At 40.8% G+C, this 23,388-nt stretch overlaps 1 protein-coding gene across 1 annotated transcript in view; it reads right to left on the bottom strand.

Moving 5' to 3' along the window:
- Nucleotides 1-301: 301 nt before the first annotated feature.
- The window catches only part of KDM3A (lysine demethylase 3A), a 44,855-nt gene continuing 21,768 nt past the window's right edge, over nt 302-23,388 (bottom strand). Inside the window, exons 7-27 of the mRNA XM_040335233.1 lie at nt 22,676-22,745; nt 22,480-22,562; nt 22,202-22,354; nt 21,480-21,631; nt 20,081-20,610; nt 18,161-18,362; nt 16,691-16,905; nt 16,449-16,601; nt 15,437-15,535; nt 13,292-13,419; nt 13,047-13,209; nt 12,732-12,901; nt 10,580-10,816; nt 9,362-9,533; nt 9,162-9,252; nt 6,811-6,941; nt 6,146-6,265; nt 5,919-6,058; nt 4,658-4,834; nt 4,412-4,546; nt 302-1,159 (exon numbers count right to left, since the gene is read on the bottom strand). Coding sequence (XP_040191167.1) covers nt 1,079-1,159; nt 4,412-4,546; nt 4,658-4,834; nt 5,919-6,058; nt 6,146-6,265; nt 6,811-6,941; nt 9,162-9,252; nt 9,362-9,533; nt 10,580-10,816; nt 12,732-12,901; nt 13,047-13,209; nt 13,292-13,419; nt 15,437-15,535; nt 16,449-16,601; nt 16,691-16,905; nt 18,161-18,362; nt 20,081-20,610; nt 21,480-21,631; nt 22,202-22,354; nt 22,480-22,562; nt 22,676-22,745 — 3,402 coding nt within the window. The 3' untranslated portion in view covers nt 302-1,078. The remainder of the gene's footprint in view (nt 1,160-4,411; nt 4,547-4,657; nt 4,835-5,918; nt 6,059-6,145; nt 6,266-6,810; nt 6,942-9,161; nt 9,253-9,361; nt 9,534-10,579; nt 10,817-12,731; nt 12,902-13,046; nt 13,210-13,291; nt 13,420-15,436; nt 15,536-16,448; nt 16,602-16,690; nt 16,906-18,160; nt 18,363-20,080; nt 20,611-21,479; nt 21,632-22,201; nt 22,355-22,479; nt 22,563-22,675; nt 22,746-23,388) is intronic.

Below are 23,388 nucleotides of genomic sequence, written 5' to 3'. Positions count from 1 at the left end.
GCTGCCAAGTCAGTTCTGGCCAATGACTCCCTTTAGCAAATGTTATCAATTCCCTGACACTTATCATGTGATCAATTAGAGGAAGAATAGGTCATTCCCTTTCCCCCCCCTAACATTTAGGCTACATTTCCACTAGTTCATCAATAGGCTGTGACTTGTCATGCAACTTAATGTGGCCAAAGTCCTGCTAGTGGAAACTGAGCCTCCGCTTTAGATATTTGAAAGTAGGTCCAAGGGTACAACCTTATGGAACAGTAAAATGGAAAGCAGTTTGAAGATAAAGCAAAATCTACAAAACACGAACACAAATAACTGTTTTATTTTCATTGTTTAAGTACTGAAGTAATAAAAAAATTACAATGTACTCCATAACCTGGTAACTGTCCAGGTCGCTTGCCCATTTTCCCACCCTTCCTTCTTCTGAATGGTCAAAAGTAAATAAGTCAAAAGGAAATGTTAATTAAATTAAAGAAATACATTTGAACAAAAAATAGGTCTAAATCAATTCAATACACAAATCCAGGCACATCAGTGCTAGTTCTAAATCAATGTAAAATTATAAGAGCCTGCTTATTTACATTTTACTTAGAACACGCATTCTAGCAGAGCATCATGGCTACAATAGTATTCATTTAAAAAAAACTTGAGAAAAAAAAATAAAAAAATAACCCCCACCCCACCCCCTTCTATAAAGTAACTTCCCTATAAGCCCACAAAATATTAAGAGGGGAAAAAGGATATTTAAATCAAATTTACAGGGCGTCTTTGGAGCGACTCCAAAAACCAGAGGTATATTTTGTACAGTCTAAAAAAAGTTTTGGTTTTCCGACTTGTAGGTCTTCTGGCCTCACACCTCAGGTGAGAAAAGTTCTCATCGGCAGTAAGACAATGCAACTCCAAAAAAAGCGGAACCTTTATCTAGTGTGTGTCCGTTTTGCAATCTCCAAACTATTCCAGGGATTGTAAACACTTCCTTGGGAACGTGCTGTGACGAGGTAAGCTTCATAGAACTATAGATAGGCATAGGTCAGCTGCCACAGGAAGTCCATTCGATATACAGTATGGAGGCCAAAAGGTGTTAAACTTTCCCGATACTGGCTTCATTTGCTTTCAGAACTGCCACTGCATCTTTCACTGCGTGGTAGATGACGTTCTTCACCTGCATATGCAAAGGATATAAAGTCAATATACAGAAGTAAAATTTAAAAAGGCATCAATAAAATATACCTTGAGGAAAAGGTACTTTGACCGGTTTCTGAACCCTCCCAGGTACACCCAAATACCAGAGCACGTTGGATGAGCAAATACTGGTGGTTTTGAAGGCTATGGAAATCTGTTCTTTATATCAATAAAAATCACTTTTTGTTCAACAGCCATGATGGGGGGAGAAAAAAAAAAAAAAAAAAAAAAAAAAAAAAAAGCTTGTCCCACTATATGGTCCTAGGATCTTTCAACAGTTATGACAGACCTTCGGCAGAATCTATACAATCAGATACTTCCTGAGAAACCAGACAGAATCACAGTGCCAATGGGGACCAGGAATCACCTTAACATGTCAAATTTTGACGCCTTTTTTGAAGGCCAAACCACACACACACACTGTAGAGTGAAGAATGGGAGACAGGGCAAGTTGATAATACTTTTTTTTTTGTTTTAACCGCATCAGGGCCACTAAGCGAGCCAACTTTCCCTGCAGTTTCCTGACCCACCACAAAATAGTTGATATTCTTGGGCATGGGAGAACATGCGCCATTATGCAGAACTGTATGAAGTGCACAGACAAGTGTTAGGTGACAGGCCTGCAAATTTAGACTGGGGAGGTGAGAAAGCACAGGGAAAAACGTACAGGTTTCAAGTCCCTCCTGTAAAATGAACCTGTTACTTTTGGCCATTCTGGGCAAAATTAGATTTTAAGCATTAAAAGGGTTGTAAAGGACATTTTTTCCCCCTAAATAGCTAACACCAGGGAGAAAGCCTCGCATTACTGTGTGGAGTTACAGACAGAAGAACAGGAAGTGAGCATTTCTCAGAAGAAATAAGGACATTTAAAAGCAAAATGGAAGGATGAGGTAAGTGAAGGAGGACTGCACTAGGGTAAAGGAAGCTATTTAGGGAAAAAAAATATATTTCCTTTACAACCCCTTTAAAAGTCAGGATGACCACACAGGAGACTCATTACTTAACCACTTAAGGACCCCCTACCGACGATATACGTCGGCAGAATGGCATGGCTGGGCACAATCACGTACCTGTACGTGTCTAAGCCCAGCCGTGGGGTCGCGATCGTGCCGGCGCACTCGCGACCCGATCGCTGCCGATGTCCCGGGATCGGTCACCGGAGCTGAAGAACAGGGAGAGGTGTGTGTAAACACACCTTCCCATTCTTCATTGTGGCAAGGTCAGTGATCGTCTGTTCCCTGATATAGGGAAAGACAATCACCAACGTCACACGTCCAGCCCCGCCCCCCTACAGTTAGAAACACAAATGAGCTCACTTAACTCCTATATTGAAATTGTCATTTTCACAGTAAACAATGCATTTTTATAGCACTTTTTGCTGTGAAAATGACAATGGTCCCAAAAATGTGTCAAAATTGTCTGATGTGTCCGCCATAATGTCGCATAATTTTTTTTTTTTTTTAAATAAAAAATTAAATTATATATATATATATATATATATATATATATATATATATATATATATATATATATATATATATATATATATATATATATATATATATATATTTAAAAAAAAAATGCAATAAAAACGATCCCCTATTTTGTAAACGCTATAAATTTTGCGCAAACCAATCGAGAAACCAAAAATAGGTAGAATACGTATCGGCCTAAACTGAGGGGGAAAAAAATGTTATGCTTCCATCAGCTGTTGCCGCTGCCATTGCAGGTAAGGGAGCCTGGCAGTGTAGCCTTTCGGCTTCACGCCAGGAACCCTACTGCGCATGGCGGCCAGAAGTGGGAAAGGATACCTGTCAAAGACAGGTATCCTGTGCTCCCTCCCCCTGAAATGTGCCAATTGTGGCACCGAGGGGGGAATCAGATCAGCGGAAGTTCAATTTTTTGGGGGAAATTCGCTTTACGGTAGTAAAGTTCACTTCCAGGTAAATTTAAAATAAGGCCTGGAGGTAGAGTGAATATTCACATTTGTAGCAGCTAGTGACATCACCGGTACACACTGCTCTCAACAGACGGCATACTGGAGTAGTCCACCCATTGAGAGTGCTTTGCTGCGACCATAACTCCAACGTGCATGTGCGAGAGTGACATAAATCGCAGCCTGGCCATTTAAACAGCCGCGGCCTGCAAACCTAGAAGGAAGACCGGGCAAGGATGCAAGCTATGTCAACAGTGAAAGCGTGTCGCTGGAGGGCTTTGTTTTAAGGAAAGTTTGTCATAATGTGGGACGACGACATAAGCAATCAGGCTATTTATGGCAGAAGAGACATTCAAGGTCTTTTCTGCAATAAAACACACCTGCCTGTTTGTAGCTTGTAAACTGAGCACTACATCGCCAGCATGGTCTGTGTGCCAGGATGACTGACTCCTGTGACATCATCCCAAGCTGGCCAATGAAGATGCCTGAAGTCTGGCACCCAAAAAGGAGCCACAGAAAAGAAGCTGGCGAGGCATCACTTGCAGACTTTGGACCTTTAGGTAAGAGGTTGGTATACCAAGTTTAAGCTTTGAAAATCAAAGATAGACACCGATTAGTTGCCATGCACACCTGCTCCAGATGCCATCTACTCCAGTTTTAATAAATGCCTCTCAATGTACAAATTTGATTTCTGCAATTTGTCTTCGTTATTACAACTCAAATGTAGCTGGTCTAAAGGACAATGAAAGGCTCAATTTCACAACGCTTTTACTTCAAATCTCACTGGACTCAGCTGCAAATAACAGTTACTTATTCAAATAAGGATCCTAAACCCAGTTAGTTAAAAAAATTGGAACAAAAAAATTGCATAAAAAAAGGAAGATTTTATTTTTAAAGCAACACTGATAAAGCCGTATCAGTGACTTTGTAATCATTGTACTGGAATATCCTAAATGACCACTGATATTGGCTAAGTGAGAAAACCTTAACCAATAAGTGACTTCAACTGTCAGTAGATCTTGCAAAACATAAAATAAAAAAAACACAACACAAAAAACACCCCACACCACTTATGGCGTTTACTGGCGACAGTCATGAAGATCTGCACTATAAATTTTCAAAATGAGCATATATGATACGAAATTTGAACAAACGCTGCCCTAAGAAGTACCTGCCAGAATATAGGGAGTATGCATTAGAAAACCGCACGGGTTTAAAAAAAAAAGTTTGCCGCTAATTATTTTTTTGGTGTGGAAACCACCGTACGAATAAAGGGCATTGCAAAGCCTCTCATACCTGCAGCTTGTCCTCGTGGTTTGTATGTGTGTGGGAAAGATAGCGGAATTCCTGAGTGAGACAAAAACAGTGCTTGACGTGCTCCGGAGATACAAAGTCTTCTGCAACTTTTATACAGCTGTACAAGTTGTGCACCTGAAATTGAGAAAAGCGATAAAAAGGAATCAGAAATCATAATTCACAACATCTTTTAAGATATCAGCATTCCACAAGCAAAGAACAGGACCAGCAAAAGGATTACATTACCTGATGAGGGGCTCCAGCTGGAATGAAGACTGCATCTCCCAGGAACTGTACAATGGCCCAGCCCTGAACCCCGTGTTCCTGGAGAAGCCTCTTCCTCAGAATGCTGTCTAGATACCAGCTCTGATCGTGGATTGGATCATGATCTGGGGGATTCTCCTGACCCTGCTCCTCCGCCACCTTTAGAAAAAAACACAGGTCATCAACTTAACATGGCATCATTTAGGCTGTGATTTTTTTTTTTATTATTTACTATGTGTTTGCGTTTAAACCTTTCCTGCTGGCTCTATAAGAATATTTTAAAACCAGGAGTTATATTAGCTTCCTGATCATGCGATTGGCTGTTACAATGGTCAGCAGCCCATTCCTACCATCTTCTGAGCATTACTGTGTGAATGGAAGTTGTAGGCGACATGGTCACCATGCTGAGTGCACTCCCAACATCAAGCAGTAGTGCATATGTAGCAGATGGAACGAGGCTCAGGTCTGTGCAGCCACATAAGCATACGGCCATTGGAAAGAGGTTAAAGCGGAGAATCTGCAGTGATTCGTTTTGTTTGATGCATTCAAAGGGGTTTCACAATATAAAAGTTAAACTCACTTGTTTGGTTTCTTCAAATATCCCCTGTCCATTTTCATGGCAAAGAAGAACTTTTAAAATCTGTTCTTAAGTTTCCATTTTGCTTGTGGGCATTGTGAAGCCCACAAGCAATCATTTCCTGGAAGCGGTGAATGCTCATCTCCCAGCATTCACCACTGTATCTCGCGCGCCTGCACAGTGTTTATGGCAAGTAGCGCCGTAAACTTACTGGTTGCCATCACAACGGGCGGCGTCATTGAAAGTTCATGCCCCATTGTGATGGTATTTGCTGGACAGCGTAGAGCAATGTCTCCTGGGAAACATGACACAGTGCACCCAGGAGACATTGCGACAAGCTCCCAGATGACGGTGCCGGGGAAATGAGTAGGAACTCCTCCTCCTGCAGGAGGGAAATCCCGGAAGAGGCAGCTAACAAAGCATATTTACACACAAAAATAATAAAAAAAATGGCCAATAGTGTTCTCCATGTGACGGGATGTAGTTGTTTTTTGGGTGGAACGCCACTTTAACTGTACTGACAGGCATCTTCCTAAAGAGTTGGACCTCTGCTCTCTCTCTGTTCGAGAGCAGAGGTCCATCTCCCAACCATGCTGGTACTTAACGGTTTACAGCAGCTATAAACATCAGTCCACTTAAAAACACCCTATGCAATAGGCACATTACCTTTTTTAAGAACTGCCGGATCTTCTCAGTGTCCTTTGCTGCATAGATGTGCCATAAGGCTCCTGGCTTCTCTTTGAACTCCACAAAGCGCTTAACGGTCAGTTCATCGGCATCTCCATCTTGAACAGTCCTCAGCACTTCTGTTGCATTAGGAATCAATGTTATTAGTGTTCAGCTTAGGAAGGCTTCCGAAATCAGACTAAGGCAAAAAATAAAAATCAGCATACCTTGCTCCTGATCACCCTCATCCTTTGGGATTCCCACATACACCATAACATTGGCAGCATCCGACACATCAAGGTGGAGGTTGGTTGTCCCATACTTTCGGTCCTCTGGTGTAGTTAAACCTATTATAAAAGTACATAAACGTCATATTCAAGCAGTAAAAGAAATAAAATGTATATATATATATATATATATATATATATATATATATATATATATATATACACACACACACATACATACACACACACACACACACACACACACACACACACACACACACACACACACACACACACACACACACATACATACATACATATATATATATATATATATATATATATATATATATATATATATATATATATATATATATATATATATATATATATATATACATACACATACATATACATACACACACACACACATATATACACATATATATACACACACACACACACACACACACACTTTTCTTTCAAGTATGTACTGTGGTAGATGATAAATATATAAAAATCTCTGTTAACAGAAAGATCGCATTAATCCCAGAACAAAAAGAATCCAAAACGCAACTTCTGCAAGTTTTCGAAAAAGAGCAGCCTACATTTCCCGATTAGTTCACTAGCTACTGTAATGGACACAAGATCATGAGGATTCTTACCATAAGCATTGTACATTTTGGGTCCAAGATCAGGGCGTACAAAGTATGTCGGAAGCCGAGAGGCAAGATTTAGCCTGCCTTCCCTCCTAGTGTATTCTGGCAGTGGGATGTTATTCATGAGATCATCAAACCTGCAAAAAAGAAGATTAACTTTCCATTAACCTACCATACAAATGAAGATATTGTCAAGACTATTGGGGTTAAAAAGAAACTCAGAGACATGTTAATTTTTTTTTCCTTCTAAAGACCGTGAAGTTGGTTTTAACTTTAGAGAAGAGATTTTAATTTTGCAAGAGATTCTAAGGCCCTTGCATCAGCTTATTTAAGTATAAGAATAAAGTCAATTCTAATTCAATACTGCCTCCTTTGAAATGGTCAACATAGGGAACTACAATATTTCTAAAAGGGTTATTCAGGAAATGTGCGTTTTACGTCACTGGTGACGTGTAAGGCATTTCCTCACCCACATTCCAAGGGCAATATAGACAGGTTACACATAGCTGAAGCTTGAGGTTCGATAGAATTTTTGGGATGGAAAGCATCTTGGAAGACTAAAGGAGAAGAAGGAGAGAGCGCAGAGATGTAGGCATGTTTGAGAAGTCCTGTGGGACGACTAACTTTATGCTTCTTCAAATAACAGATTTCTTAAGCCATGGTAAAAGTATTAATCTTGAAATTTTTACCTTTTGGGTAATTGAAGTTGTTTGAGCAAATGCCAAACTAAACCAATCAATATTGGTAGTTCAGTTTTGAAGTAGATAGAATTCTAACTTCAGTACAAATTTGTTTCGCTTTTAAACAAAGATAAAATACTTCAAAGTATTATGATTGGATTAGTTATATAGTATGTGTTGAACCATATATTCATTCTAAATTTAAAAATGAATCTTGGTTAAATTACCAAGTTTGTATATGGTTAACAAAATTGACTGTATACTGTAAAACATTCTGGACAATATTTTATAAAACCAATTTGAAAACAGCAAGCCGTATTCCAGATTTCTTCATTACACTCATCTTATTTACGCCTTTGTATTTTAATTATACAGAGTTACAAATTGACTAATGCAGAATTACGGATTAACCCTGGCTACTCCTAAAACTGTCCCTCCCCCTCCTAACACCTATGCTTACTTGTGTAATAAAGAGGTGTATACGATGGGAGGCTAATAAGTTCTTACCCTCACCATGATGTGCCAGGGATCTGAAATTTTGCAGGTTTATAGGTGGCTCTTAGTAAGATGCACACCAATGTTTGTTTTTGTAGGTCGCGGTAAATTATAGTTAGAACCAAGAGAAATGGAGTAGGTGTCATGCCGGACAAAGTTGAATACTGAGTCGTGATTAATGTATGAATGTTGCACCTTAGCCTTTTCGGGGGTATGTGATGAAGCAGGTTTCACCAATTTCTCAGGATCATGTAGCTATACCCAGCTTTCATTCATGGTCCATACACAGCAGACATCTCTTCATGGATTATTTGGGCAGATTTCCCTTGAAGATGGAGAAACCGAATCACGCCTCGGTATTCAACTTTGTCTGGCATGAGACACACCATTTCTCTCGGCTCCAACTATGCATTAGCACCAAAACCTACATGCATATTACCCTATACCAATATATCCACCTATAAAGTTGCAAAATTTCAGATCTCTAGCACATCTAGACCATGGCGAGGGCAAGAACTTATTGGCCTCCCCTCGTACTTGCCTATTTTCAGGACGCTCCAGTGACATGATTCCCCATGTCAGAACAGGGGCTTCAAAAAGGGAAAAAGGGAGGAGAGAGCACTTCCAACAGCAGCTGGTTATACATGGAGCAGAGAGGTCACCCATCGGTTTCAATGGCACATTCGTTGTGGTCTTCTCCAGCAGCTACTGGATGACAGATGGGGAAATCGCATGGTCGGATAAGGCAGGATTATTCAAGCCACTATTGCTACCGATTTCTATGACGATTTATCCCTACATTTGGATTCACATAACCTTACTGGTTCTCAACGTCAGGCCATAAACTGACGATATTGAACAATGTTTGAGGAAATCAATTGTAAACTGCTGAGAAATTTGGCCTCCACTACGATTAGAATTGGCAAACTACAAAAACGTTAACAGTAGCATATTGAATGACCCAGTGTTTAACCCTTTTTCCAATTATGCACAATACCGAGGCACTTTTAATTAGTGGTGCACCTAAATTTCGGCTGCAAACTGGTTTTTGGTATTCGCAGAAAAAAAAAAAAAAAAATGCAGAAAATGGAAGCTATGGGGGCAATTTTAAAGGCATTTTGCAATGCACCCCTGACTAATTGGGAAGGCGCACCCAGGTTCACAAAGGCTGGAATAACCTACCGAGAGCGCATCATATCTCTGAAATCTTCACCAGGAGGCCAATCTTTTAACTTCAGCACCATTGCCTCCCCTTGGTCATTTTTAAGGCGTTCTGTAAACAAAATAAAAATATATATAAGTGCACAGATTGTTATAACTGAAAAGCCAATCAAATTTGTTAACATCGTGTTCTAAATAGAAAGTGACGAAATCCTACATACTTGCAATATCTTCAAAGCCATCCCAGAAGTCGCCAACAGTGGCTCCTGTGATGATGTCATTGGTTCTGCAGTTCACCAGGTCAACCTCCTGCTCACCAAATTCTATCCTGAAAGATTCCGGCCTCCAAAGCTCTCCGTTCAATTTATGGTGGATCCCGGATACCATTACAGGCTAGAAGAGAACAAAACAATGATGAAAAAAAAAATGGTTTTGTGAAAGGTCTGTTCTGTCACTGAAGGTAAAATGGTTGATATGTATTGTGAACACACACAAATCTGCGGCGCCGCTAGGTATTAAATCAAATTACACAATACCTAAAAAAAAAAATTAAGCTGCTAGTAAAAGACTGCTGGAGACCAAACAAAAGATAATGATAGTGAAGCGCTTAATTTAACCACTTAAATACAGGGCACCCCACCCAAGCCAGTTTTCAGCACTGTCGCTTTTTAAATGACAATTGCGTGGTCATGCTACACTGTACTCAAACTTTTTATAATTTTGTTCCCACAAATAGAGCTTTCTTTTGGGGTATCTGAGCACCTCTGGCATTTTTTTTTCTGCTAAACAAATAAAAAAACGAAAATTTTGAAAAAAATATTTTGTTTGTTACAAAACTTTGTAAGCCACTTTTCTCCTTGACCGACGGGCACTGATGAGGCATTAATAGGTGGCACTCATAAGTGGCACAGACGGGTGGCACTGATTGTTATCCCGGGTGGCATAACTGGTGGTTATAAGTCGTGGGCATTCCTGAGAGTGTCCCTGATAATAAGCGCATATGATCACGTCCTATCAGGATAATAAAACCCACTTTGCGCATGTCATATTGCTATATGGCGGGTGGAAAGAGGTTAAAACGCAATACAAAGTCATTTCAAAAGTCCATATTAACAAGAGTCCACATGAAGTATCCAGGAGGAGGTCACTAATACTATAGTATAACTAAGCATATAAGCATGAAGATACCACCAACACCCGATCACAATGCCTCTTACCCTCTAGCATTGACCCAGCACTGGGCAAACTGGTCTAAACGTCCCTTATTTTCTTCTAGTCTCGAAACTTACAACTGTCCAAGAGTTTAACAGCCAATAGGCATCAGTTAAGAGAACTATAAACCAATTTAAAACTACAAACTATTAAAAAACAGAACACAAAATTAATAACGGAGCAAGTGTGACTTCACTGATTTATAGCCATGAAGATATGACACTTACCTGGCCTTGTTTCCAGCACTCCCTGAAAACGTTCCAGTTGCTTTTATTGCTGGGGTCTTGTAGACAGAGCAATCTGTTGTCGCACAACCAATAGTGCGGTGTATTGAATCCCATAAGGCTGGGTTGGACTGCAAGCCCCTGTGGCCTTCTGATGGGTTCGGTCATAGGTTTTGTTTGTACCAGTGATGCAAAGATGTCATCGAGGAGCTTCGGAGTGCTCTTCTCACTGCTTTCTTGCTACAAAACAGAACATATTTCAAAGTAAGGCAGAAGACCCCAGACCCTTGTTCACAAAATCAAACATCTATAATCCTCCCCAAAACCAACGAAGGAGTGGAATTCCTCCCAGTGACACCAACAAAAGGTGCCCAATTCCTCCCAATGATACCGATATTCTGCCCACTGACAGCAAAGATGGGGCATTGTTTATTCCCACTGACATTGGGACCCATTGTACCCCCCAATGACCACAGTCCAGACCCCCTTAAGTCTGAAGGACAATAAACTGGTCCTTTGCTTAGAACATTTGGAGACCCCTGATCTGTATAAAATGATCTGTCATCATTAAACCACAGAATACTACAGATGCGGTCAGCAGGCTCAGTAGTTGTATATGATACAATCTATAAAAAAACATGGCAAATTGTATCCAGATAATACATTTTGACACCTCAGATTTTTAGGGCCATCAAAACATAGGCTGGGCATTTAAAGTGGAGGTCCACCCAAAGGTGGAACTTCTGCTTTAAGCACTCCTCACCCCCTTACATGCCATATGTGGCATGACATACTTCATGTCCCACTTCCTCCTTCCGCCCAGAGGCCACCTTCTCCTCTAGCCTAAAGTGTCTCATCCCTCTAGGCCAGTGTTGGCGAACCTTGGCACCCCAGATGTTTTGGAACTACATTTCCCATGATGCTCATGCACTCTGCAGTGTAGCTAAGCATCATGGGAAATGTAGTTCCAAAACATCTGGGGTGCCAAGGTTTGCCAACACTGCTCTAGGCGATCTCCTGGGACACGCAACACGTCGGCACTCAGGGAGCGCAGCACAGCTCGCGCATGTGCAGTGCGTGCCCGGCCGTGAAGCTGAAAGCTGTCACGGCCGCGTGCCCACAGAGTGAATGGAGGCGCCGGGGAGGAAGAGGAGCGCATCGCTGGACCGTAGAGCAGGTAAGTGTGTTAATTAAAAGTCAGCAGCTACACCTTTTGTAGCTGCTGACTTAATAAACCTAAAAAGGCTGCAACTTCCCTTTAAATTTAGCTCCAAGAAATTGAGCAGAGTGGTAAGGGAGCCAAGGAAATGCTAGAATATACTGCTAGGTATGGGGCAAGTTAAGTGGCCAAATTGCTTTTCACTGCATGGGTAACGCAAAGCATGGTATCCCTAATGAAAAAAGCAGCAATTTGACAATGAACATATGTGCCCTACTGATTCATTAATGATCAGATCTACTGCTACAAAGCTCAAATCAGCTGCATGGCTTCTAAATATTTGGCTGCCCCAACGGAAGAATGATAGGTAAAGGCAGAACGTTTATCTTAAAACATTCTATGCATTAAGAAAAAAGGCCTTCTGTGTGCAGCAGCCCTCATACTTGCCTGAGCCCCAGCTGTCCAGAACTCTCCCTCCTGATTGGCTAACTGAGTTTGGCAGGAGCCAATGGCACCACTGCTGAGTCTCAGCCAATCAGGAGAGGAGTGGGCAGGGCCAAACAGCAGCTCTGTCTCTAAATGGATACGTGGAGCTGCAGCTCGGCTCAGGTGCCCCCATAGCAAGCTGCTAGCTGTGGGGGCACTCAGAAGAGAGGGACCAGGAGCTCCAGCCAGGGACCCAAGAAGAGGAGGATCCAGGCTGCCCTTTGCAAAACCACTGTACAAAGCAAATTATGTATATGTATATATATATATATACATACATATATATATATATATATATATATACATACATACATATATACATACATACACATACATATATACACACACACACACACACACACACACACACACACACATACATACATATATACACACACACACACACACACACACACACACACAATCTCAAAAACATGAGAATTTAATTACTTGTATATCTATCAGGTCTCCACATGTAAACAATTAGTAAAGATGAACACATGCCCTTACCTTGATGCTGGAAGAATTGAGGAGATTCCGTAAAAAGCCAGAGCTATTACTGCTCATAGGAGAGAGAATGGAGGTGCTGAATGGCTGTAGAGAGGCAGCTGGCTTCCCAAAACTAGCAAAAGAGGGTAGCGTTTTACTTTCTGTCTTCACCATAGATGTGAATGGGTTATCTGTAGAAAACAAAGCACTTGTTAAAAGTAGAGCCAAGCTCGTATCGCCTATAAATCAAGATTTGTTTGTTCCTTGCCACACTGGCAAATTTACACATGTACCGCCCTAGGTCAAGGACAAACGGCAAAGAACACCACTTCCTACCTTTGTTTTCCTTGTTGACATTTGTGTTGGGAAGGTTTGTCAGCCAACTTAAAGGACCAGAGCCTGAAGATGAAGGCGGTTTACTACTAGGGGGTAAAGGATCTTGTGTGGAAGGCTTACTTTGCTCAGGTAGAGTTCCATTTGTGGTTTCAGTGCTAGAACTCTGCAATTAGATAGATACACAGTGGTAAGAAAGGGCAGAAAGAAGCAGAAATAAGGTATATAACAAATATAGGCCTGAATACCTGTTTCGCATCTTCTTTCACAGTTGGTTTAGGTAAAGGCTTTTGGTTCCTATTGGAACACGGGCAATTTGACTTTATTCCCCACTTCCCTCTGACCGAGTGAACTACATCACCCACATCGTACAGTGCTGAAACACAAAAACAGCGGTCACTAAATACAGGCAATAGGAACTGAAATCACTACAGTGCAAAAAATCATTAGTGGTCAATCATTTCACAGATCCTTTCCAACAGTGATAGTCAGCAAATGTCAGATTTTCTGAAATGCTCTACGTCAAAAAGATATAAACTAGGGACCAGCACCTAACAACTGAGAATGTACACATATTCGCCAGCCCACCAAGGATCATTGAAAAAACGTCCAAAAATTTAATGCATAATAGCGATCCAAAAAGCAACGTTTCGAGGTCACGCAGGACCTCTTCGTCAGGCAAAAGATCTTTGGTGTGCTGGCGAATATGTGTACATGATTTGCTTTCCGGTTCCCAGCTGGTGATCGTTTCAGCACCCTTTTACTTATTGGCCATTGTCCTGGAAGGTGTGCAGTTGGAATATTTTGTAACAACGGAGAATGACGAGCTGTCAATTGCAGGTATCCACCCAATACTAGCTTCCTAGCTATCCGACTTAAAAACTTTTAGTGCTGAAGACCTTATCGCATGATAGAGAGGCAACCTGTATTTTTACAAGCCATCATCAATGGCAGTCTCCATATTTTCTCAATGTGCATTTTCATGAATGTGAACCTGTGAGCAGCAATTGGTTACTGATTTTTAATGTTCAAGAGAAAGATCTGTTTTCTGACCATTTGGTCTTTACTCCCATACAATACCAATGGCTCTTGAGCAAGTAGAAGTCAATGGAAAAATAGTAAAGAGCCCATGAGCTTGCATCTTAATAAAAACAAGTATGCAACAGCAACTTTCCTAGTGTTATCCCCACAGAATCAACTTTACATTACAAAGGGTTACACAATTTATTTTATTTTTTTAATAAAAGGTGAACTGACCCTTTAATGAAAATACTGTAAATAGATCTTAACCACTTAAGCCCCGGACCTTTAGGCAGCTAAAGGACTTGGCTAGTTTTTGCGATTCGGCACTGCGTCGCTTTAACTGACAATTGTGCGGTCGTGCGACGTGGCTCCCAAACAAAATTGGCGTCCTTTTTTCCCCACCAATAGAGCTTTCTTTTGGTGGTATTTGATCACCTCTGCGGTTTTTATTTTTTGAGCTATAAACAAAAATAGAGCGACAATTTTGAAAAAAAAAAAAAAATGCAATATATTTTACTTTTTGTTATAATATCCCCCAAATATATATATATATATATATATATATATATATATATATAAAAATTCTCAGTTTATGCAGATACGTATTCTACCTATTTTTGGTAAAATGTAAAGCTTTCACAAAATAGGGGATAGTTTTATTAATTTTTTTTTACTACCAATGGCGGCGATCAGCGATTTTTTTTCGTGACTGCGACATTATGTCGGACACTTCGGACAATTTTGACACATTTTTGGGACCATTGTCATTTTCACAGCAAAACATGGATTAAAAATACATTGTTTACTGTGAAAATGACAATTGCAGTTTGGGAGTTAACCACAAGGGGGCGCTGAAGGGGTTAAGTGTGACCTCATTTGTGTTTCTAACTGTAAGGGGGTGTGGCTGTAGGTGTGACATCATTGATTGTGTTTCCCTACAAAAAACACACCATGCTAGACTGAAGAAAGTAGTTCAAGCTCCCCTTTTCAAGAAGAGCACCCGTTGTAACCACCTCTGCCCAGTGGTATGGCACACATTGGCCCTCCTTCCTCAAGTCAACTAAATCTATTGCTAACCCCCATAGTGTAGATGCACAGCTCTACCAATCACCATCAGTTTGGAGGTGGACCACCTGGCCTTCAGGAGAAAGATTAAAACCCATCTCTTCTGAGGTCAATGGGTTTCACCCACGAAAAGGATACAGCGCCCAGAGGCGATTCAGTTCGCATGTGTTGCGATATATAAATTTTTCACTCAACCACTAGTGATAAAATTATGAGCTCATTTTAAAAAGTACAGTTTATATCAAAATATGTAGAAAACAAATCCACTTTTCTTTTGAACACTTTGGCACACGCAATAAAATTACCTTTTCCTGGAACAATTTGTGTTGGCATTAGATTTTCCGGTTCATGTAACTGACCCTTCACACATTTTAACCAAGAGAATGTTTCAATGCCATCATTGCCTGTGTTAAGAGGAGAACGGCAAACCATTAGTCAATCTTGTTCTAGTCACAAACTTTCATTTAAAATTTAATATTTTAGTTATAGATTAAGTCTGCTGTGCTATCTCTTGGGCACTGCCAGTGGTTAGATATTCTGGACTGCATCAACAGACATGTTCCAAAAGGTGAACTTGTCCTTTAAAATAGAATATAAAGCTATAGCTGCAACAGAAGGAGCTATATACTTACCTTTCCAACTGTTTGTTAAAACATTGCGACACAGCTGTTCACCAACTGCTGTAGTACTCCACACTTCTGGATGAGTCCATACCCGTTCCCTCTGCCAGCTTTAGGTCGCTACAAGATGTACAAGTCAGCAGCAGTAACCACAGCAGGAGAGCAGGCATTGCACCCACCTAAGTGTCAAATACCTGCAGAGGCCAGGGATCAGCAATGTAATACACCTGCTGAAGAGGTTATGCACATATACTCCATTACAGATATTTTGTCTGAGATTCGAGTCTGTAGCGACATGGTCACTTAAAGCCCTATACATACGATCAGAAAATCGTACGAAAAATACCGATTTCGGAGCGATCATACAATAATCCGATTGTTGGTACAGAGCCCATGAGCACAGTTCATTCAATATTTAATTGGACATGCACAAAAAAATAAAATTGCTTAGTCAATACAGTTGTCGTTCGAAAATGCAAAACAAATACACTACAAATGACATCACTTCCGAATTTTTATTCTGTCGTAGGAGAATTTGTGACTTTAGTAACCTCTTCAGGTTTGATCCGAGATTAGCATGCCAAAAAATAAAAAACACAATCATATGTCCGATAATCTCATCGTGTGTACTAGGAATTAGACTTTCCTGATGTCACCAAGTCCAAAGTGATAATCTGTCGATGGTATTACTACGTACCTTCACTCAAACTCTTCTTTTTCATTCTGTAACAGTCCATGCACACTCCAAATCCACATTTAGGACAGACCCAGTGCAGATTAAAGATAGTTGTGTCGCAAGCATCGCACATTTCTCGTACACCGCGTACAGCACGTTTCCAGGCTACTTGTTCTGTAAAAAACAGGAAATCAATCAATCACGTCCCTAATAAACAAAGACTTTTTTTTTTTTTTAAACAATAAAAAGACAAAAACGCTTACTTTTGGGGTCTACAGATGCCATCACTTCTTTCTCAGACATGACCAGTTTGCAGAAATGGTCCCCGACATTGGCCAAGATATATTTGGCTGTGTCTAGGTCCAAGTCTATAACATTGCTGATTAATGGAAGCCACAAGTTTATTGCTTCAGCGTCAAACTTATTAGGAGTCAGGAAGCCTCCTTCTCGCAGTATCCCGTGCTTGTTGAAGTGTAACCTACAGAAGAGAGTTGGGCAATGTTCATACCTTTAATTCCAGAGACAATATTCTACTTTTTCCAATATATTACAGTTTAAAGTGTTACTAAACCAAGGAGACTGCCTTCACTATATCTGGCCTCTCACAGTACACAGATCATGGAAAATGCAATAGTTTTAGTAAATATAAACTGCTAAATACCTTTTCTCAGCAGTATATAGAAGTCTTCTGATTATTATCAGTGTCTGGTTAAAGCTTGTAGAAGAAGTTTTCATTCTGCTCTCACTGTCCTACAAGGCTGCAGGACCCCTGACCCTCTGTCTGGTCATGAGACTTGCCATGCGATTTGACCTTTAAATGTTACGTTCTCATGCACACTGGAGCAACTTGTTATGCGGTTGCCCTACTGTCAGGCAACGTAACAGTTCAAATTAATGCTACGCCAGCTTTACGATGCTGCATCCATTTGAAAAAGTGGTTGCTGCCCTACTTTTGGTGATTTCTGGTGCGAATTGCATAAACATCTGTGCATGAAGCCGCACAGATGCCTACCAATTCGCACTGACATGCGGGTTTGAAATTTTGTACGACTTCATCTGAAATCGCACACTTTCAAAGCTGCAAGAATGTACCGTATTTTCTGGCGTATAAAAGACTACCTTTTACACTTAAAAAGCTGGCCAAAAAGCAGGGGGGTCGCCTTATTAGCCGGGTCAGCTGCTCTGATGCCTGCTGGATGTGCTGTAATACTGTATGTAGCTTTGACTACATACAGAACATACCGCTTAGCCAATCCGGTGAGCGATGCATTCAAATGAATACAGAGCCTGCTTGGATTGGAGTAATAACCTCTGCCAATCTGAGCAGGCTTTGTATTCATTAATAGAATACATTGCTCGCCGTGATTGGTTTCAGTTCCAGCAAGGAGGAAGAAGAAAATGGCTGCAGAATAAATATGAAGCGCCGGAAGCCTCGGAAAGGGGGTCGTCTTATATGGTCAGTACAGGCCAAAAAAAAAAAAAAAAATCTTAAAAACGGTAAAATTAGGGGGTCATCTTATACACACCATGAAATACGGTATTTAAAAAAAAAAAAAAAAAAAAAAAAGTTTTGCCTGTAGTTTTTATCTCAGAATATATTTCTTCAGGGGTCTTAAAAGTGAATAGCTAGATTATTATTATTATACTTTAGTAAAACCCGAATTTACATGTTTGTACAAGGGGTTCCAGAGTAGGACAATGCACATTTGAAATAAATCCACAAGGGATCTTACCTTCGAAAGTGAAAGAAGCGGCAGAAAACAGCGGCATCTCTCTGTTCCTTACTTCTCCCAAATCGGTCCAGGCGGCACTCTCTGCACTTGTGAAGATGAGGTGCAATGTCATTACAAGAACCATCCTGCACGAAGCAGTCCCCATTTGACATGAGTCTCTTCAGCTTTTGTGGGTCCATTAGTATGGATCTTGGATAGGTCACTGAAAATAAAATCATAAAATTTACCAATAGCAACTTGATAAAAAAAAAAAAAAAAAATATGGTTCTTTAGCAAGGAATATACATTTCACATTGGAATTATGCTACCGGTAGAGCCAGCTTTTGGAATAGGGCCCCTAGGGCCGGAATCTCAACTCCCCCTCTACCCATAAAGGGCGAGGGTAATATCAGTACTCTTGGATAAGTGTATGATTTGGCTACTGTTATTACCTGCATTTATCTGTATCTTGTGAACCGATTTATACCAATAAAAAAAAAAATGTTAATTGGAAAAAAAAAAAAAAAGGAATTATGCTACCAAAATTAATGTGTACTATTAATTGCCTCCAGCATTGTCTCACCAGAGGCTGAAATTATGGTGAAGCCCTGATAAGCAGAAAATCATTAGGCTGCCAGCAGATCAGGCTCTAGTGCAGGGGTGCCCAACCTTTTGAAGAGCGAGGGCCACTTAAGCGACTTGGTAACCGGTCACGGTCCACAATGAGCGGGCGGATGAAAGGTCCAGCCCACTTGTACTCTATGGGGCCACCGATCCTCCCAGATGGAATGGGACAGAACCCCTTGTGTTTTTTTAGCAGATCAGATTGGAGGTAGGCAGGTGTAATCAGACACAAGTCTGCTTACATCTGCAGCTCCATAGAGGTGAATGGAAGGTCCGAATGGGTCGGACCGTTCGCGTGAAAGGGACCCAAGGCTGCTTTTTACATCGATGTGCTGCCGTTTACCCACACCCCGAATGCAGAGAAGTGCACCTGTGGCTTTTCTGCGGGTTAGCTGCACTTTGCCATAGACGACTTTGAAAGCGCACTAAATCCACAGGTAATAACAGAAGTCTATGATTCAATGAAGGCAACCCACAGGTGCAGTGCTCTGCATTTCAGTTTGAAAGCAGCCCAATAATCACTGCAGAACAGATATGCACACACACTCTGATTTTAGTAATAAACGTACCTTTAATAACAGTTTTTCATTCAGGCTTCACCGGCTGTTGCTGTCCCAGGCAAAATGCATTTGGTATCACTCTGCCTATGACAGGAGCCAGCACTATAGAGGAAGCATAGACTTATGCAGCCGCCCGCTTGCTTGCTCTACCACTGGCTTCATTCACAAAACTAATGCTCTGGGATAGGAGTCAACAACGACCACATCAGAGGGCTCCGCAGGCCACTGGTTGGGCACCCCTGCTCTAGTGGCTCCGATTTTCGGCACAGTGCCAAAAAATAGAGAGCAACAGAGCAGGTGCAGGGCAAGACAGTATTACTGGATTTCAAACAGTACAGGCATTTTTAAGGTTTTACATAGCTATACCTGCAAAATGGGACATCCTGAAGTGATCTAGCAGGATCTAAAAGTGGAACTATTGTCAGAATTTTAAGAAAGAAAAAAAGAAAAAAAAAACACAAACACATACAAACAACCATAAAGTGTAGGGCTTTTTCCTCATCAAAACGGACCACTATGTCAACACAGACACAGTTTTAAGGGCCTGGCAAATGCATACCAGGCCCTTAAAAAAGGAAAATTCACTAACTTTCTATAAAATGCTGCCTGCAAATTGAGCTGCTTACTCAGCTGACTGTGCTGTAGTTTCCAAGTCCCCAGTTTTTCCTGCAGTATTCCCCCTTACCCCTTTTGGAATACTGCAAGACGATCATACTACTCAAAGGGTATTTACAATTGTTAGAATCTATTAACTTACCCCCGTCATTTTTACTAGGGCTCTTGGAAAGTGAAGATTCAACTTTTTTTGGCATCACTGGAGTTATATTTTGTGGCTTGCTTTTAATTTCAGCTGCAACAGTTGATACAGCCGATAAAATAGGGGCAGGCTTGGATTCTGTTGATGGGAGTGTATTGCTAAACAGACGCTGATTACTATCCGGCTTCCATGTCAAGTTCTTGCAAGCCTCGGAGCTTCCCAACCGCGGAGAATCAGTCACCGACAAGGTGTTCTTCTCTGGAAATCGCTCAACTGAAAACTCAAAGCCTTTAGGGAAAACTGTTGATGGTTTTGTAAATGCAGCAAAGAGGTTTTCAGATTTCAGTCCGTTTTCCCCATTTGCTTTGCTGGCCCAGGAAGAAAAACCTCCGCCCGAGAAGGGCCCAGCTGACGCATCCAATCCAAATCCAAGACCCTTATTGCCTTGAGAAGCTGCAACACTTAGGAACAAGTTGTTCTCATCCCCGTTCAGTACAGAAGTTTCACTGGGTAAATTCTGGGTAAACTTCCTGCAAAAAAATAAAATAAAAAATTAGCATGCAGGAGACACCAAAAAAACATTCTCTCCCCAAACAAGATGGGGGCAGCCTTAATCCACATTTTTTAATATGAATACTGGAGAAACTTGTGAAGACTGTCGAATTCACCACTGTCTACTCAAAAATGGCTTGAATTCAGATTCAGCACCAAAATGGTTTTCTGAATGGGTACACGATAGAAAGCCCTGGTAACCTCTGCATGAACACTGGGCCTAATCAGAAGAAAGAGAACTGATAAAGAGAACCATGTTCCCCAAGAATCAGTTTCCCAGCACAGCCCTCTCCTCTGGGAATGTTAACTTCTGTCAGTGCTGGTCCAGCTCCTCCACCCCCAGCACCCTTCCTACATAACCTTTTATGTTGCCCCTGGAGGAGGAGCAAATGGGAAAATTAGAATATCACATGAGCAACAGCTTTGAGTCACATCCAAAGTGGCGGCATCCAGCAGCAGTTGCCAGGCTTGGTGTCCACACAAAGGGGGCTTTTTTTACATAAATATGCCCAAAATACATTAAATGGGCATACAACAGTGCCCCATCACTGGTGTCAGCCCGTTAAAAGGTATCTTAATAAAGAGGGTCTCAACAGGATGGTGTAGAAGGAATATTTCCTTGCATCAGTGGGAGGAATAGTGTCCCAGGGGCCAGATTAAGGAGCAAATGGCCAGCCCCCGGGATGTAGTTTGGAAAAGACTGACTTACTTAGAAGATTGCTATTGAAATAAACTGTGAATGGATCCCTTATCTACTTTAGAATTCAATTTTTATACCAAAATCCAAACCTTTAACTTTTCTGTTGGCAAACCAAGTGAACTAATGTACAGCCAGAAAGGTGCTTACCCTGGAGGTGTGGCAGCACCAAAGTTTGGTGGAGAATTGGCTTGTGGTGGAGTAGCACGGGCTGTCTGTGTTTGGCTTGCAGGAGTTGTAGCTGTACATCCTAGTAATGCTTCTCCAAATCCCACTGGAACAGACTGCTTGGAGACCGTTTTCTATATTAAAAGAAATTTGATAAATTACAGCCAAGTAATAAAATATTTGGTCAGTATCCCAAAACACTGCCGACCCCATTTATGTTCCCCAATGTACAGTAGACACAAACTGCAACGATTCAATGATTTTATACATCACGGCCAAAGGTTCCTTTGAACCTCTTCACATCCGATATCTCTCTATACACACACGCAGCACGCACACACGAGAAGGGTGATCGCTTGGTCATTGCTGCAGCAACGATGAAGATATTTTGTTCTGCCAACAATTTCCTACAAAATACGTGATAGGAGCAGCTATACTGTCCCTCAATCACCTTTACATGCAGCTGCAGGCATCACTCAGATATCACCCACTCAAAAAAGTCAATGACATGTGACGTGGTAAAAAAAAAAAAAAAAAAAGTATATATAATTTTGGGGTTTCCAAGTAAATTTCTAGCACAAAAAATTAAATATCTGATTTTTTTTACATAAAGAGAAATATCAGAATTGGCCCGGACAGGAAAAAGTCAGCGACTTTACAGCAGCGATATCACACACACGCAGTGATTACAATTAGGAACTCACTGCAATTGGGTTCACTCCTTGGTCAGCGGTTTTGATGAGGCTCAGAAGAGAATTTCCTGAAGACTTTGGGTTGTCCACCACTACCAATGTCTTCCCATCATCTCTGGAATATGTGATGAAGCTTGGCTTCTGGGCAGGCTCCTTTACAGGTGCCTAAAGAAAAAGAAAGAAAGAAAGAAAGAAAAAAAAAAAAAAAAAAAGGGAGTATACATATTAGGAATCTACACAAATTCTTTGGGTTACAAATTAATGTACTGGCCATCAAATACTTCACTTACCGGTTCAACACAGGTCTGTTTTGCCTTAGGCTTTAATGTAGGTGCTTCCGAAGTTGGCCTTTTTGGAGGTCTCTTGGGCTTCACTAAAACAATTTGCAAAGATTTGTAAGCCAAGAGGCACACGTGCATATATAACCTTCATTTCTAGAAATCTGAACAGAACACACACAAAAATGTTAGCGAGACCAAGGCATACCTTTATCCACATAGTTGTGCATAATCTCCACATGAATTAATGCTGGGTCAATATCAGTTAAACTGGGAACCTAGAAGTAAATGAAAAAATATATTATTTTTTTGTAATGTGAAAAAAACACGATAAAGAAAATTAGCACTAGCCAAGGGTATGATCTATGATCCCCAAGCAACGGGGCTCTTTAACCTTTTCCCGACCACCCTATGGCAGATTTACTGCTTACAGGGTGGAGGCTCTGTGCAGAATCACACACACACACACACACACACACACACACACACACACAGACAATACATGTATATAGTTATGCTCGTTCAATTAAGCTAAAAAAAAAAAAAAAAAAACACAAAACAAACAAAAACACACGCAGAAGGGCACCAGATTTTGCATTTTTTTTAATCAACACCAGTGTCTTTAAAATTACATCTTTCAGTAATAAAAAAAATATATAGTTATGTCCATTTTGTGACCTACAGCCTAGATTACATAGTCTGTGGCTACCAGAAGCGCTATTGGCATTTAATATAACAAAACCGCAGAGAATTTTTATTTATATTCAGCACAAGTCCAGCAGACTTACAGTGAGACAAGAAGATCCTAGCAAGGCACTACAATGAGCAGCATGTCTAAAGCAGAGCCTGCACGGATAAGTCATAAAGGCTGCTCTATAAAAATATTTACTTACAAATAGGGCCCTTTTTACACAAGCCTGC

This window comes from Rana temporaria, chromosome 1 (genome assembly GCF_905171775.1).
Source record: "Rana temporaria chromosome 1, aRanTem1.1, whole genome shotgun sequence".
Taxonomy (NCBI): domain Eukaryota; kingdom Metazoa; phylum Chordata; class Amphibia; order Anura; family Ranidae; genus Rana; species Rana temporaria.
Note: the sequence above shows the minus strand (reverse complement) of the source record. Positions and strands in the feature narration are given on the sequence as shown.